The sequence below is a fragment of the Cuculus canorus genome, chromosome 3 (assembly GCF_017976375.1).
Source record: "Cuculus canorus isolate bCucCan1 chromosome 3, bCucCan1.pri, whole genome shotgun sequence".
Classification (NCBI taxonomy): Eukaryota; Metazoa; Chordata; class Aves; order Cuculiformes; family Cuculidae; genus Cuculus; species Cuculus canorus.
Genome location: NC_071403.1, coordinates 3,721,235 through 3,736,244, shown reverse-complemented (window position 1 = coordinate 3,736,244; position 15,010 = coordinate 3,721,235). Strand labels below are relative to the sequence as shown.

The window sequence follows — 15,010 nt, the reverse complement described above, 5'->3', positions numbered from 1 at the left end:
AAAATAGAAATATGGTCTCAAGGCCATATTGTTATCTTAAAAAGTTTTTTTTAAAAATCCAGTTGTGTTATACTACAAAAGTTTCACATCTTATTTTGTGTCTGTAGTCTGAATGTGTCTGCTTTCCATTTCAAGTCATTGAAGTTTTCACTGTATCTGTAAGATTTTGTCATCTTCTGCTGAGGAAGATGTTCTCGAACTGTACTTGATCATCCCTGAAAAGTGTTTAAAAAAAGCTAAAAATGGCAAAAAAAAAAAAAAGCTAAATAAGACTCCTGGCATCTGTTTCACTACTGCACGAATCTCTCAAGATATTTGGCATTTCTGTGGCTCTTGCCTGCTCCCACTTCAATTTATTTGTGTGATTTTGCAAATGAGCATATCAGAACAAGCTGTATTATTTAAAGCTTGTGGACCACTGCCAGATACAGAAATAATTTATAACATCTCTGCTCCTTCTTGGTAGTCTCCTGATGATGTAGGATTACACTGGTGATGTAGGATTACACTAGTGATGTTGTGCAGGAATATATTTTTTGCTCATGCTCAGTATGACTCATACAGTTGGGGGTTTTGCGAGACCACCTTTCTCCAGATAAAGTGTTTTTCTCTATTTGTTTGAGTGGTTTTCTTTATTAAAAGGATGATCTCAAATGACCTTGACTTTGAATTGCTGTATGTTCAGAACCGATTGTGTTCATCTATACCTTATCACAAGTGCTGCCCCTTACAACCACTATTGCCCTCTAAAATGGTTCCTTTTTAAATTCTTCTAAACTGGGTTCGCTGTTATCCCATAATGGAAGGGTTGCTTCATTGCTAGGTTTACAATCAGCTGCCCTTTAATCTCTGTGATAGAATGAAGATCCGTGGTTCTCTTGATACACTTTCAGTATTGACTCAGTATTACCTTTTTTCTAATCTTTTGGAATTATACATTGTTCAGCTGTTGTAAAGTCAAAATCAGTAACTTAAATTTACCTATAGAAAACTATTATGTAGGAAACATTTAGGTACATGTTTAATACCTTCTTTCAAAGCGTGCTTTAATGGGAATATTTGAAGATCTGTAACAAGTATTACTAAGAACCATGAAAATATAAATATCTATTTGCGTAACATATTGTCATAACCTTGATTGCTTTGTAGGGCTACAGATGCAATTATGCCATCACTATTATCATTAGAAACGTACCATGCAACCATATAAAACTACATATTAATTATATTTGAATTACGGTTGTGTTTTATAGAATGGTTAAAGCTATCCATGTAGTATATATGTCTTTGTTATTCAATAATGCTTGAGCAATCTAAACTGTCAAAATATTTATACCATCATCTGTATGTGACGGTATAATTTGTTTACAGGGTGTAAGTATAGGCAGATAGAAACGTTAATTGAATAAGCAGAAGGAGGATTTATGTCATAGAAGAGAGCTCTTGGGAATGAGTCACTGAATTTAAAGGTAGAGACATATTCTAATTCAGACGGGGTCTGAACAGTGCATATAATTTTGATCAAAAGTTTTGAGGCAGAAAAGAACCTCCGAAAGAGTTTGAATTAGCAAGGATTTCAATAAAGGTGAATTATAGCATCTGAAATTGAATCGTATAAACCTTTTGATATAAATCGGGTACTGTATGTCATAATATAATAGTTCTCCATTTTTAGCACAGACTGCTGTAGTGTAATGTTCATGGAAAAAGGAGGGAGAAATTTTGAAAATATATGAATATATTCTTAATTCTTTTTACCACATGCATTAGTTTTACTTCCTTAAAATAAAAGCAGAATTTATGATTTATTGTGTCCCCTTTTACCCTGGGTCAATACTAACATATGTCTGGTAAGGTGAATGTTAGAAAGAAAGCTAAAATAACTCGTTAATATAAGATTATGGGCTTGATTCTTGAAATAAAAATTGAATTTGCCTGAAGTATTGAAATAATAAAGTAGTAGTAGGAATTATATATATAAGTGTAATCTCATGCATAGTTTCTGATATACAGAAAAAAGAAAAGTTCAGAAATTACTGTTTTAGGTCTTAAAAGATGGTATCTATGCAGCGCTGTTCAGTATGTCACCAAGAATTTCCCCTCAACTCTATAATTATTGTAAACAGATGCACTGCTATTATTATGTTGTCAGGGATCAAGATTTACACATTAATGAAATGTCAGATTCAGTGTACCATTAAACATGTGATAGATTGCTGCAGGAATATATTGATAAACATTTATCTTCTTTATGCGCTTCAACATAAAATGCAAGCAAATAACCACTTGAAGCGGACTATGACTAAAAGACTTTTGGTATATGAAGCAGAATATTGGTACAAGTCTGAAGATATGGATTAGAAAACATGGGTATTTGTGATAGAAAAATGAGAATAAATGTGTGCCTATGTGATAGCAACTAAAGAAAGTGAACCGGCTATGGAAATGCACATCTCAAAGCTCTTATAGTTTTCTCATGAAAACATCTTTCAAAACAAAGCAAAAACATCTAAAAAATTCTGTTTAGGAAGAATGAAATTTCAGCACTAGAATAACATACTAATAGTCAGAAGCACAGTTCACACACAAGTTCTGCTGTCTCTGGTAAGAAATTAAACAAGTGCGTATAAATCAGTGTTGAATGACACTTCAGAACTGATCTTGATCACTCGGACTCTAGAGTACCTTTGAGAATTGTTCTATTTTAAGTAAAAAGCAATTTAGAAACATCTTCGATGCTTATTCAGATGTTGTGTTTTCACCTAAATTTATTTTTTCTACGATTTTTTAAAGCACAGAACTGTTACACTTCATAGACAACCAGTTGGTGGCTTGGGCTTAAGCATAAAGGTATGCATGACTTCTTGTTTCTTCTTTAGATTTTCAGTAAGACAAGTTCACCTCAGGCTTATTTGAGATCTCACAGTTAATACACATCTTTTACAGGGTGGTGCTGAGCACAAAGTGCCTGTCGTCATATCAAAGATATTTAAAGACCAAGCAGGTAATGTATATTTATGTCATTTACATATGTAGTACTATAGTATATGGGGGGAAGGGGAGTGTTGAACATTAAATGTTCTTTAAATTGAGAAATAAAACATATTTATGGCTCATTCTTTCACCATTACATTATCTTTAAGTCTATCAACATCCGTGTATATAAATGATCCGTGTGCCTTTGTATCAAATTTAAAGTCTATAATCTTCTCAAGACTTTAAGACCCGTACTCGAACTTTTACTGGTAAGTAGTAGTTTCAGAAAACATATTTTTTACCACAGGAAGACATTTTTGTTGTAAACAAAATATTTAAAGTTTCTTGTGAAAAAAATACTGTGACATAGGGGATCTATTGATGTACTTAATTTTAATAACCCAGGGGATAAAAAACCAGGCATATTTGTTCCCCACATAGTAATTCACTGCTCTGTGATGTGACTAAGCGTGCCTAGCTGCAAACGAAAAGTGATTTGTAGTGTTTATTATGGTGATGATAACACAAGATCTAAATCAATGTAGTCTCACCCGGTTAAGTATTACATTGCCATTTGTCTAGCAAAGGGAACTTTTGGGCGTCGTGTCAGACCTTGGACTGATCTTTGCAAGTTTGAGAACTGCTCTGGAAAACAAAGAGGCCCTTAGTTGAAGATGTCCCTGCTCTTTGCAAAGTGAGTCGGGCTGGATGACCTTTAAAGGTCCCTTCCAACCCAAACTATTCTGTGACTCAGTGAGGAAAAGACGCAGTGATGCACGAGGTTGGATTAAGGGTCTTAGCTGATCGAAGACAAAGTCATGTTTTCTTCTCTAGTGGGCATGGACACAGGGAGCAGTTTGTTCTTTTCTTTGCCGAGGCATTCTTTTAAGTATATAAAGATTTTTCTTGTTTCTGCAATAAGCTGCTGTGTGTTTCCTCTCCTCCCTACAATAAATCTATCCATTTCATGTAAACTTTCCTTCACGAAAAGACAGCTCATGGCACTGTGACTGGCAGTGCATTTCCTGCTCCCTAAAAGACTCAGCTAATGGCATGACCTTTTGAACTTATCAGCCTCTCTTCCTACTTTTCTGCAGTAGAAATATTAAGCACATTTGCTTGGCACGATGTTAAGCCTCATGCTTTACCAGATCGCAGATTGTGTTTGTTTTTCTGCTCTGTATTTTCTTCAGTGGATCCTTATCTTGCTTGAAATGTAATATCCAGAGTTGGTAACACGTTTTCAGCTGATACCTGGTGAATATCAGTACGTGATAGGGGATGATGTGCTTGAGAGCAGCCCTTGGGGTGCTGGTCGATGAGAAGTTCAACATGAGCCGGTAATGTGTGCTGACAGCCCAGAAGGCCAACGGTGTCCTGGGCTGCATCCAAAGCAGCGTGGCCAGCAGGGCGAGGGAGGGGATTCTGCCCCTCTGTTCCTCTCTTGGGAGACCTCATCTAGAATACTGTGTCCAGTTCTGGGATCCTCAACGTAAGAAGGAGATGGAGCTGTTGGAATGGGTCCAGAGAATGACCACAAAGATGATCGGAGGGCTGGAGCACCTTCGCTATGAGGACAGGCTGAGGGAGTTGGGGTTGTTCAGCTTGGAGAAGAGAATGCTCAGAGCAGACCTTAGAGTGACCTTCCAGTACCTGAAGGGGCTACATAAAAGCTGGGGAGGGGCTATTTACAAGGGCATGGAGAGATAGAACAGGGAGGGATGACTTTAATGTGGAGAGGGGAAAATTTAAACTAGGCATTAGGAAGAAATTCTTCACTATGAGGGTGGTGAGGCCCTGGCCCAGGTTGCCCAGGGAAGCTGTGGCTGCCCCATCCCTGGAGGGGTTCCAGGCCAGGTTGGATGGGCCTTGGGCAGCCTGAGCCAGTGGGAGGTGTCCCTGCCCATGGCAGGGGGTGGAACTGGATGATCTTTAATGTCCCTTCCAACCCAAACTATACTATAATACTATGATAATATTGAATGGATGAGCCATGCCAGTATCCTGTTGGAAAGACTACTTCAAGTTTCTTGTGTACAGTGCTTGCATATGTTTCATTATGATGGTTTTTTTTACGATATTGTTCCCGCAGTAGGGAAGAGAAGGTGGTTTATGTCAATTGTGGTTTTGTATATGGAATAATAATAGGCTTCTTGAATACACAGAATAATAAACCATACCAAGAAAATAAATACATAATAACAATAAAATTAATATAAGCATTCATGTCTAAGGAAAGTAATTCAGGAAGTTGATTGCCATCAAGGAAAGCTATCTGCTGCCCTCTTAGGACTTTTAATCAAAGTTAGTAGTGAATTTGTATGTAAAATACTTATATGCAGGATTTGGTACATTGTAGATAGTTTTTCACGGACTCTATTCATTTGTAGCATAACAAGCACAACAACAGTTTCATGGAGTCGCCTGAAATTTGAAAACCTCTCTTAAGAAGATAGTTGTTTTCAGGTATTGTGACCTTTTGCCCAAGGGAGCTCCAAAGTGAGGAGTGGTTATCGCTGGAGGCAATGCTGGATCCCAGCAGTCCCATATGAAGTGTTCTGGCTGAATCGGCATAAGAACACCGACACACCTGACAAAGCCTGAAGAAAGCAGGTTCTATAAGTGTCAGTTGCACCCCTGGTGTGAAGGTGAGAATTTCAGTGTTCAGTCAGGCGAACTCTTGAGATCCCGTCCAGCTTGAGTGACTCTGTTATTCATTTAGCGTTGCAAACGCTAAAGATCAGAGATATGAGGTATAAAGGATTTTGGTGGCACGTTGCTTCCTGCACTCCCATTCTGGTTACGGCACTTGAGTGCAACAGATAACAGTGTGACAGGTTTTTGTTTCTTCTGTCAGAGCAGCCTGATCCAGTGGGAGGTGTCCCTGCCCATGGCAGGGAGGTTGGAATTAGATGATCTCTAAGGTCCCTTCCAACCTAAACTATTCTATGGTTACTCTGGAAAATGAATATTTCTAAAAGGCATCAAAAGCTTTTGAGAAAAATTTTGGAAATCCAGAATCTTATAGTGCAAATCTTGGATATGATCTCAAAAATCTCAGCGTTGCTGGTATTCATTGTAAGAAAAAGATCATTAAAAAAGGCTATTTCAGCATTATTATGATAGTATCATATTTAATTGGTAATCAATAACCTTGAAGAAAATATGTCCAAAATGAACTCACAGGTGACCTTGAGGAATATTTCTGTTTTAAGATTCTAGTGCTTTAATGTTAGAGGAAATAATGCGATAATAAAAAGTGTGCTAAAAATATGTGAGTTCTTTCTGTATATAAACACACATCTGTGCGCACATAAACAAATAAATAAATAAATAAATTTATGTGTAAAACAATAGCTGGAAAAATATGTTGCATATAACGAGAGAAAAATTTAAGCATGAGGGAGATGTTAGACATACAGATTTATCTCAAACTAAATTTTGGATCGAATATCTGTATTTTTAAAATGTCAACAAATTACCAATAGACTTTCTTTATAGAAGGTACGAATAATGGTGTAACAGGCAGGCTGGCTTCAAAGGTGGCTTTAAGTTAAGCAGTGAACTTTAGTTGCTGCTTCAAGCAAATATACTGAATTAAAACTAAAAAGTTGTGTCGTGCAGTAACATTTGAAAATATATCAATTAACTGATAAAAAAGAGACTTCTCATGAGGAATTTTGCTGTGAGGGATTTTACTATTGTGGGTATATCTTTACGTAAAATACCCAAACTTATGTGAGTAAAATACTCCTTACTGATTAAATTACTGATTTCATAAAATTCACGATAACTTGTGATACTTTTTTTGTGAAATTTAATGCCTTTTATGTGATAGCAGCACAAAATCACATTTCCAACTTTACTTTGTTTGAATACCGTCTTATTTTATAGTTCCAAAGCTAGAAGTAGAACATAATAAAGCAGTTTTTATGTCTATACCACCTTTGTGCTGTCTTGAATTGCAGTCAGCTATCTTTGGATGCTTTAAATATTTCAAATATAAGAGAAGTGATTTTGTTGGTATTGACCTAAGCAGCAACTGAAGGCATTTGCACTTCAGTTGCTGAGACAGGGTGAAACTTTCCATTGTATTTGATTTCATTATTCAACACAAGCACTTCTGCAGCAACAGTGGGTAATAAATTCTTTTCGTAAAGTTTTGACTGCCTTAGGGACTTCTCAGCTGTGATCATTGTGTTTATATCTTTCCAATTAAGTTATCCTATTTATCCTCTATTCAGTAAGGCTTTCCTGAAGAAGTTCACTGAAACATACACAGAAACTCAGTCCAAGAGCATGGATTTATATTTGTGAAAGACAAGATTTAAGTGATGATTCAGTGATGCAGACTAATATACAATGTACCTCATCTGGAGTATTGTGCCCAGTTCTGGAATCCTCAACATAAGAAGGATATGGAGCTCTTGGAAGGGTCCAGAGGAGGCTACAAGGATGATCATAGGGTTGGAGCACCTCCCATACGAGGACAGGCTGAGAGAGTTGGGGCTGTTCAGCCTGGAGAAGAGAAGGCTCAGAAGAGATCTTGTAGGGACCTTCCAGTACCTGAAGGGGCTACAAGAAAGCTGGAGAGGGACTATTCATGAAGGCTTGTGGTGATAGGATGGGGGAGAATGAGTATAAACTGGAGAGGGGCAGATTTAGACTGGACATAAGGAGGAAATTCTTCACCATGAGGGTGGTGAGGCCCTGGCCCAGGTTGCCCAGGGAAGCTGTGGCTGCCCCATCCCTGGAGGGGTTCCAGGCCAGGTTGGATGGGCCTTGGGCAGCCTGAGCCAGTGGGAGGTGTCCCTGCCCATGGCAGGGGGGTTGGAACTGGATGATCTTTAAGGTCCCTTCCAACCCAAACTATTCTATGATTCGTTGATTCTATGTATTACAAATCACAGTAAAGAAAGTCGGAGTCACTCCTGAGCGTGTGCCCTCCTCAGCAGGCGAGTAAGAGCAATTTTGCCAATGCCAATGACTCATCGCAGAGTTTAGGCCTTTTACATTTTTTAGTGGATTCCATGTTGCTTTCTAACAGAGGTTACTTTTTTTTAACACCATTGAAGCTTTTGCTAAAGTTAATTTCAGAAGGACAAAACTCCTATGCCAGACAGAATCAGAACAAGTAAATGCAAAAGCATTTGTAAATTCAAATATGCAGTGATACAATTAGCTAAATAGGAGTTTTAATCCCGTAGGTAATTATTTCATTTCCAAAGCAAAGCTTTTTTCTTCTACTCATACGTCAAATTATCCAGCTGACTCAGCATATTAGCAATGTTACTAATAATCTAACAGATTATGAAAAGATACTATTGGTGTTGAAGCTTCTTAGTAAGATTTCCTAAGACTAGTGGGAATTTAATTTAATACAGAACTGTTTTTCCTGTATTTTTCTTTTGAAACGGGCTTAACAAGGTTTGGTGATTTGCTATTAGCTTCTCAGTATGTATTAATTTGATATATGTGTTATTATTAATTATTTATTTTTGGTGAAGACTGTCGTCGGATTACAGTCAAATAGATGTAGAGTTCTCAGAGATGTGTAACTTAAGAGCCTGAACTTTGAAAGGAATCGGATTAGTCAAACTTATTTCTTATACAGTGAATCCATAAGAAATTTTGTCAGATCCATTAAATGTACTTTCAAGAATCCTCTGAGATAATATATGAGTAAAGCGTGTGAGCTGTCCTGTCTTGATATCTTTCTGTTATTCCAATTTTTAATTAAAGAGTTTAATTAAAGGGTTTTTGTGGAATCTAAAGGGTGGAGACTGTAAAAGCAAATGGGCTTTGATTTCTAACCTCATCATACACACAAGTGACTTCATACACTTTTGGCAATTCTAATTGTATAAAAACCAAGCAATCAAATTTCTGGTTCGTGTTGCAGAATTATGAAGTTAACAATCACAATTTATCACCTTGATACAGCTTCCCATTTGTGTAAGACCTGCTGCAATCATCTGGCCACTGCTATGAGCTCTGCTCGTATTTTGTATAACATGTGGAGTCAGACAAGTAGAAGCAATGAGATAGGACAGGGGGTTCAGCTCACTGAGGCATGATGAAAATAGTTAAAATTAAATAAAACCTTATCGAATAGGGACAATTTGTGTTTTGCCAGCTTCAAAAGAAGTCCTCTCTTGAGAGCCAAAATTTGGTAACACCTTAATTTGAAAGCATTTTCCCACCTTCTGTGATAAAAGGTGACTTAAAACGCACATTCTGCTGTATTGAAAAAATCTTCTATTTTATACGTTTAGTCCATTGCTGACTGGGAATGTTGTATATCCTGGCAGGACTGGAACAAACTCAGAACATTCAGCGATTGAAGCATTCTTGGCTTAAAACCATGTGCTTTGCAAACAAGGACTGTGTCCAAATATCGCATCCTGGCTGCCTGCGTTCAGGACCATCTGTTTGGAGGACGTGGTGTCAGTTTGATGGGGACTTGTAGTAGTTTTATTTACCATTATATGCCAAGCAAAGATGGTTTAGTGTGGAAGAGCGTGTGATACTTCCCTCCTAGGTACTTCTTTTGTGTTGAAGCCAGTCATCCACAAGCCTCGTCTGAACCAGTTGGTGGGTGTGGTGTGAGATTGCAGTGACGCCGCACAGCGTGGTGGTATTTGTAGCTGACGTTCTTCATCCCTACATCTGTACTCGCCTTCATCAGCCTTAGAGAATCATTCCACTAAGTCAGCAAAGTCAAGATGAGGGATGAGTTAAGCCCAAATGGAGGTGTTTGTGTTTATAAGGAAGGCAGAAAGGATAAAAATTGTATTATGCCTTATGCTAATGAAGGTGAAGACTTCATTATATAATATATAATATTGTATATAAGAAAGACCTCATTTGAACATAAGAGATTTTAAGCTGGGTGGTATTTAATATTTGTACATTGTTTCCTAATACCACTTAAAATTTCTTCGGTATTTTTTTTTTAAGGATTACTCATATTTTCTATCATTAATTTTTAATTATCTTTGCTAATATTGGCTTTTCTTTATTAGTGGAAAGTCAATGATGTCCGAAAATAATATCTATTCACTGTTCCATCTCTTAGACCTGTGCCTCCAGATCTAAATTTATTTTCAGAAGACATAGAAGAACGTTCTTAGCATTTTGAATTTCTTTTTTTATTGTTGCATCCTTGAGACTAGTCAGGCCACAAGAGGCAATACCTCGTAACAGAAAGAATAACATAATGAACTGTTAAAAGTCAATCAACTATTAAAAAGATCATTTGGTCCCCAATTCAGGAACGTATTCTTATTCAACCTAATAATTAAGAAGATAATTAAGGTCCAATGATATGAATAGCAGTCATGGAATATTTAGTGAGAATACAGGCAGATGAATTCTTGAGTTGAGGTTCTAGAACAATTTATACTGCTGGGATTTGTTTTGAGGGTTAAATGCTGAAGCAATTATTGTCCTAAATTTAAAGTTACTTGTGTAGAAGGATGCAAAGAGTTAATTTTTAAGTGTTTATTCAACTTAACAGGCATATTCTTAAAATCAGATCTAGTAAATCTTTTAAAGATGGCATTTTTTTCATCGTTACAATGAAATGCATACTTTTATGAATTAAATCTATTCATTTCCTGTATAAAATACTTTTAAGATTCACTTAGAAATTTTGTTTGGCTCTGGAATTTATGGAGTTTTTAAATTATTTTATTTTGGTTTTTTTGTTTGTTGGTTTGTTGGGGTTTTTTTGTGGTTTTTTTTTTAATTAGAATATAAGAGTTTCATTAATCTAGCACACACTTTACAGAGAAAACCAAAACATTGCTATTTTGAATTAATTTGAAATTTGTTTTCATTCTTTTTGTTTGGCTAAAACCCAGAAATAATGGATTAGTTATTCAGGTATAGATATAGGCAATTGTTTATGTACTTTTACAAAATGAGACTTTATATATGTATGCATATATGTGTGTGTGTGTCTATAAATGAGTGCGTTGGGTTCCTGATACAGAATGAGGCATTTCTGCTAAGTGTATATAGAAATTGTATTTGAAGAGTATTTTAATGATCAAATTCTTTTTCATGCATGTGAAGAAAATCAACTTTCGATGAAATATAATCTGTTTTGCTTAACAGCTACGTCAAAATTTAAAATCTTTCTGGAAATCGTATTTCATTTCTGTAGAGTTTTATGATGAATATTCTCTTTGGAAAATATGTTTTGCAGTTTATGCAACAAAAAGGTAGATAAAAAATCTGAAAAAAACCCCCCAGTATTAGTAATTTCAATGGACCTATAGTATCATGGTTCTTATTCTTGTATTCAAGCTAAATCATAGAATCATAGAATCATAGAGTCATAGAGTCATAGAATAGTTTGGGTTGGAAGGGACCTTAAAGCCCATCCAGTTCCACCCCCTGCCATGGGCAGGGACACCTCCCACTGGCTCAGGGGCTCCAAGGCCCATCCAACCTGGCCTTGAACACCTCCAGGGATGGGGCAGCCACAGCTTCCCTGGACAACATGTGCCTCACCACTCTCATCATGAAGAAATTCCTTCTTATGTCTAGTCTAAATCTGCCCCCTTCCAATTTATAGCCATTTAGAAAGAAAGGTATGAAAAATACATTATATCGTTTTATTCAGGTAATAGTTAAGTGAATTAACTATGGCTTTAGAATGACACTGACGTGTACAGTTTCTGTTCTTTCTTCCATTCACCAACCTCTGACTGACGGTATAGTTTCTTTATAAACTGCAGAAATCTTATGAAATAGCACTTAAAGTTACTATTTGAGTTTTGTTACCACGACAGTCCAGGCTGAAGAAAAAGGTTAATGATAATTATTCTGTGCAGAGAAATCGGAGAACTATGTAGTATGTTTTCTTCCAGATAATATGTTCAGGAGGGAACTGCCTGAAGAGCCTCTGAGGATGGGTGGTGGTTTGGACAGTGTATTTGGAGCTTATTTTTACCACAGTGCTTTGGTACCGGAGAAGCAAGCAGCTAGAGAGAAAACATCATTTAACTGTAACAGATTCCTGTTGCATTGATAGGCACTAATTAAAATCAGAATAAAATTCATTTGGATTATTTTGGGGCTGTAGCAGTCAAGAATCATACAGAATATTTGATGGAAAGAGCAAATATAATGACCCTTCTACTTGTAGATAATGTCACATGGAATAATATGAGAAATTTAATAACGTCCTTTGGCAGTTTCAGAAAAGTTCTATTTTTGGTCTCGCTGCTGTTCTTATCTTTCCCTTACTGATATCTGAGCTAAAGACTTTTTAGTCTATTTTAGGAAGTACATCTCTTCCTTTCTTGCAACTTGTTTATAGCATATATTTCTACTTCTTTTGGCATCCCTCCCTTGCCCTCCAAAGTTTGTTTTCCAGTTGTCACCTCTACAGCATCTAAAACTTTTTGGCATACTGTAATGAAATGTAATGGAAATTTAGTCACATATTTTGAAAGAAAAGATTGAAGATGCCAGAGTATAATTTATTTCCTTATACAATGTTTCCTATTCATAACTTCTCTGACTTTATATTTAATTTTATACAGCTCAGAAAACCTTTTACTTATAATATTAATCATGTGTCTATTAGAGCTAACTTTATGCCTTAGAGTATTGCAATTGTGTGATCAGATTCATCTTCCTTTACATAGTGCTGAATTCCTTTGTCAATTTACTCACCTTGTGATTAATTAATTTTAAAATGCACACTGATATTTTTACCTAAAAAAATTTCTATTGGATCTAAAAATATTATCACGTTTAGATTGATTATTTGCATCGAGTACCAAGAGGTTCTAACGCTCCTAACGATGTTCTTAGAAATACCACATTTTTGCAATTTTTAAGTAGGTTATAGAATTATAGAATAGTTTGGGTTGGAAAGGAACTTAAAGCCCATCCAGTTCCACCCCACCTACCATGGGCAGGGACACCTCCCACTGGCTCAGGCTGCCCAAGGCCCATCCAACCTGGCCTGGAACACCTCCTGACTCTTGATGGAGTGTTAGCGATGTTTGGCAAGTATAATCTTTCTTTAAAAACAAAATATAACTAATTCATAGTTACAACTATTGATATTTTTTTCTTAATTATTGCTACTGATTTCTGAATTCGATCCATGTAAGTTGCATGGGTATTTTTTAACTTTCATTTTGAAGCTCGAGACTTATTAGCTGTGTCTTGGCATCTTTCCCAAGTAACGAATGACAGTGTTTATGGAGCACTTCCAAATTTTCTGAAGGTACATTAAAAAAAAAATCCCCTTTACTTTTCTTATAGTCAGATCTTAGTTGTCGTGACTTTTCTTAAAAAGGCCAAGTTTTAAAGTACTTTCATTATTAGTATTCCAGTTTTGTTTCCTTTGAGAATTGATATTTTAATAGAAAGGCAAAATCAAATGATGAAGAACTGATTTACTAAATTCACGTAAAACTGGAAGAGTTTTTCTCTAGTAAGAATTTATCAATAAATTTGTGAGCTCTTTCTGATGAAATAGCTACAAATTAGTTTGAGCTACATTAGGCCTCTTCTGTTAATTAAAGAAGTAACCTGTTGTGCCGAGGTTGCCTTCACTGAATTCATACCGTAGTGTTACTTGTTTAGAAATGCCGTTTTGTTTGGCTTAAGGTTGTTCCATGAAGGCATAGAAGTGCCTGAACTCCTGCGGGAAACTCAGAGCATCTGATTTTTTCTCCTTTTGTTTCATAAGAACAATGTCTTCACGATGAGGGTGGTGAGGCCCTGGCCCCGGTTGCCCAGGGAAGCTGTGGCTGCCCCATCCCTGGAGGGGTTCAAGGCCAGGTTGGGTGGACCTTGGGCAGCCTGAGCCAGTGGGAGGTGTCCCTGCCCATGGCAGGGGGTTGGAACCGAATGATCTTTAAGTTCCCTTCCAACCCAAACTATTCTGTAATTCCATGATTTAGATGGGCAGAAATAAAAATGAACTTTAAAATGTGTTCCCACGCTGTCTTTCAAAGCATGCTTAATTAAAATACCCAGGACTTTTCCAGATTCCAGTCTTCTCAGTGTTGGTAAACACGCAACCATTGTACCCACCACATCAGTGAAAAAAATGGCAAATTTTGGCTCTAATATAGCCTCTCTGAACTATTAGGCGATAATAAGAAAATGGCATTTCAAAATTAGCCTCAGCAAACAGATATAATCTGCCTTCTAAAAGTCATGGCAGGGAATAAAAACATTTGTTTTTTTAAGGCTTAATTTCCATAATGCCCATTGTATACTCCTAGGCGTGCCGATTGTCCTTATACATCTTCCTCATTTTACTTTTTTGCATACAAAAATTGTAAAGCAACATCTTTTAGTAGTAAATCTGAGTTTATCCCATGAATACTTCGCAGTGAAAAATATTAGAAATTTCTTGTCACAGTAGTTTTCGTTTCAAATTGGATTCAGTGCTATCCATTGACAGAAAAAGATTGTCAGTAGAAGATTCCAGTAAGCAATATGTTCTGAAAACTTATATTTTGCTGAGATCCTCTAAGAGGAGAAAGTGAAGGAGCAAATCCAGTATCAAACACCTATCCCCAAAATAGATTTAGTTCTGTAACATTGTTCATGTTCAGTGTTTTCTGATTTCTTTAGAATAAATATATTTAATTTGCATATTATATTTAATGTCTCATGTTTTCAGTATGCTTTAGTAATAACTGTAAATTCTCCAGTTTAAGCTAACTCGGCTTAAAGAAAGTCTCATAAATTGGTCATATTTCCATAAATAATTATATGCTGATCATTCAAGGGTAGAGTGGAGATAATGGGTTGAGAGAACTACCGGTAAGGGACATTCACACTGAAAACTAATAAAGAGAGATGGGAAATGACAAAGATAAAGAGCTGCAAATAGACAAAGTAGAAGAGAAGAAAAAAGAAAACAATAATGAAACAGAAAATCATTACAACGCAGTAATAGCTATGAGTCTAAAACCAGGAAATATATATATGGTTCGCAATGTCCATCACTTCAGGTTTTTTAGCAGTGTGGAATCTGGCTGGGTTGCCT

At 36.4% G+C, this 15,010-nt stretch overlaps 1 protein-coding gene across 1 annotated transcript in view; it reads left to right on the top strand.

The window, feature by feature from the left end:
• Positions 1-15,010, top strand: part of SNTG2 (syntrophin gamma 2) — a 275,672-nt gene that overhangs the window by 130,118 nt on the left and 130,544 nt on the right. Inside the window, exons 3-4 of the mRNA XM_054062992.1 lie at positions 2,794-2,850; positions 2,947-3,004. Of these exons, the coding sequence (XP_053918967.1) occupies positions 2,794-2,850; positions 2,947-3,004 (115 nt within the window). The remainder of the gene's footprint in view (positions 1-2,793; positions 2,851-2,946; positions 3,005-15,010) is intronic.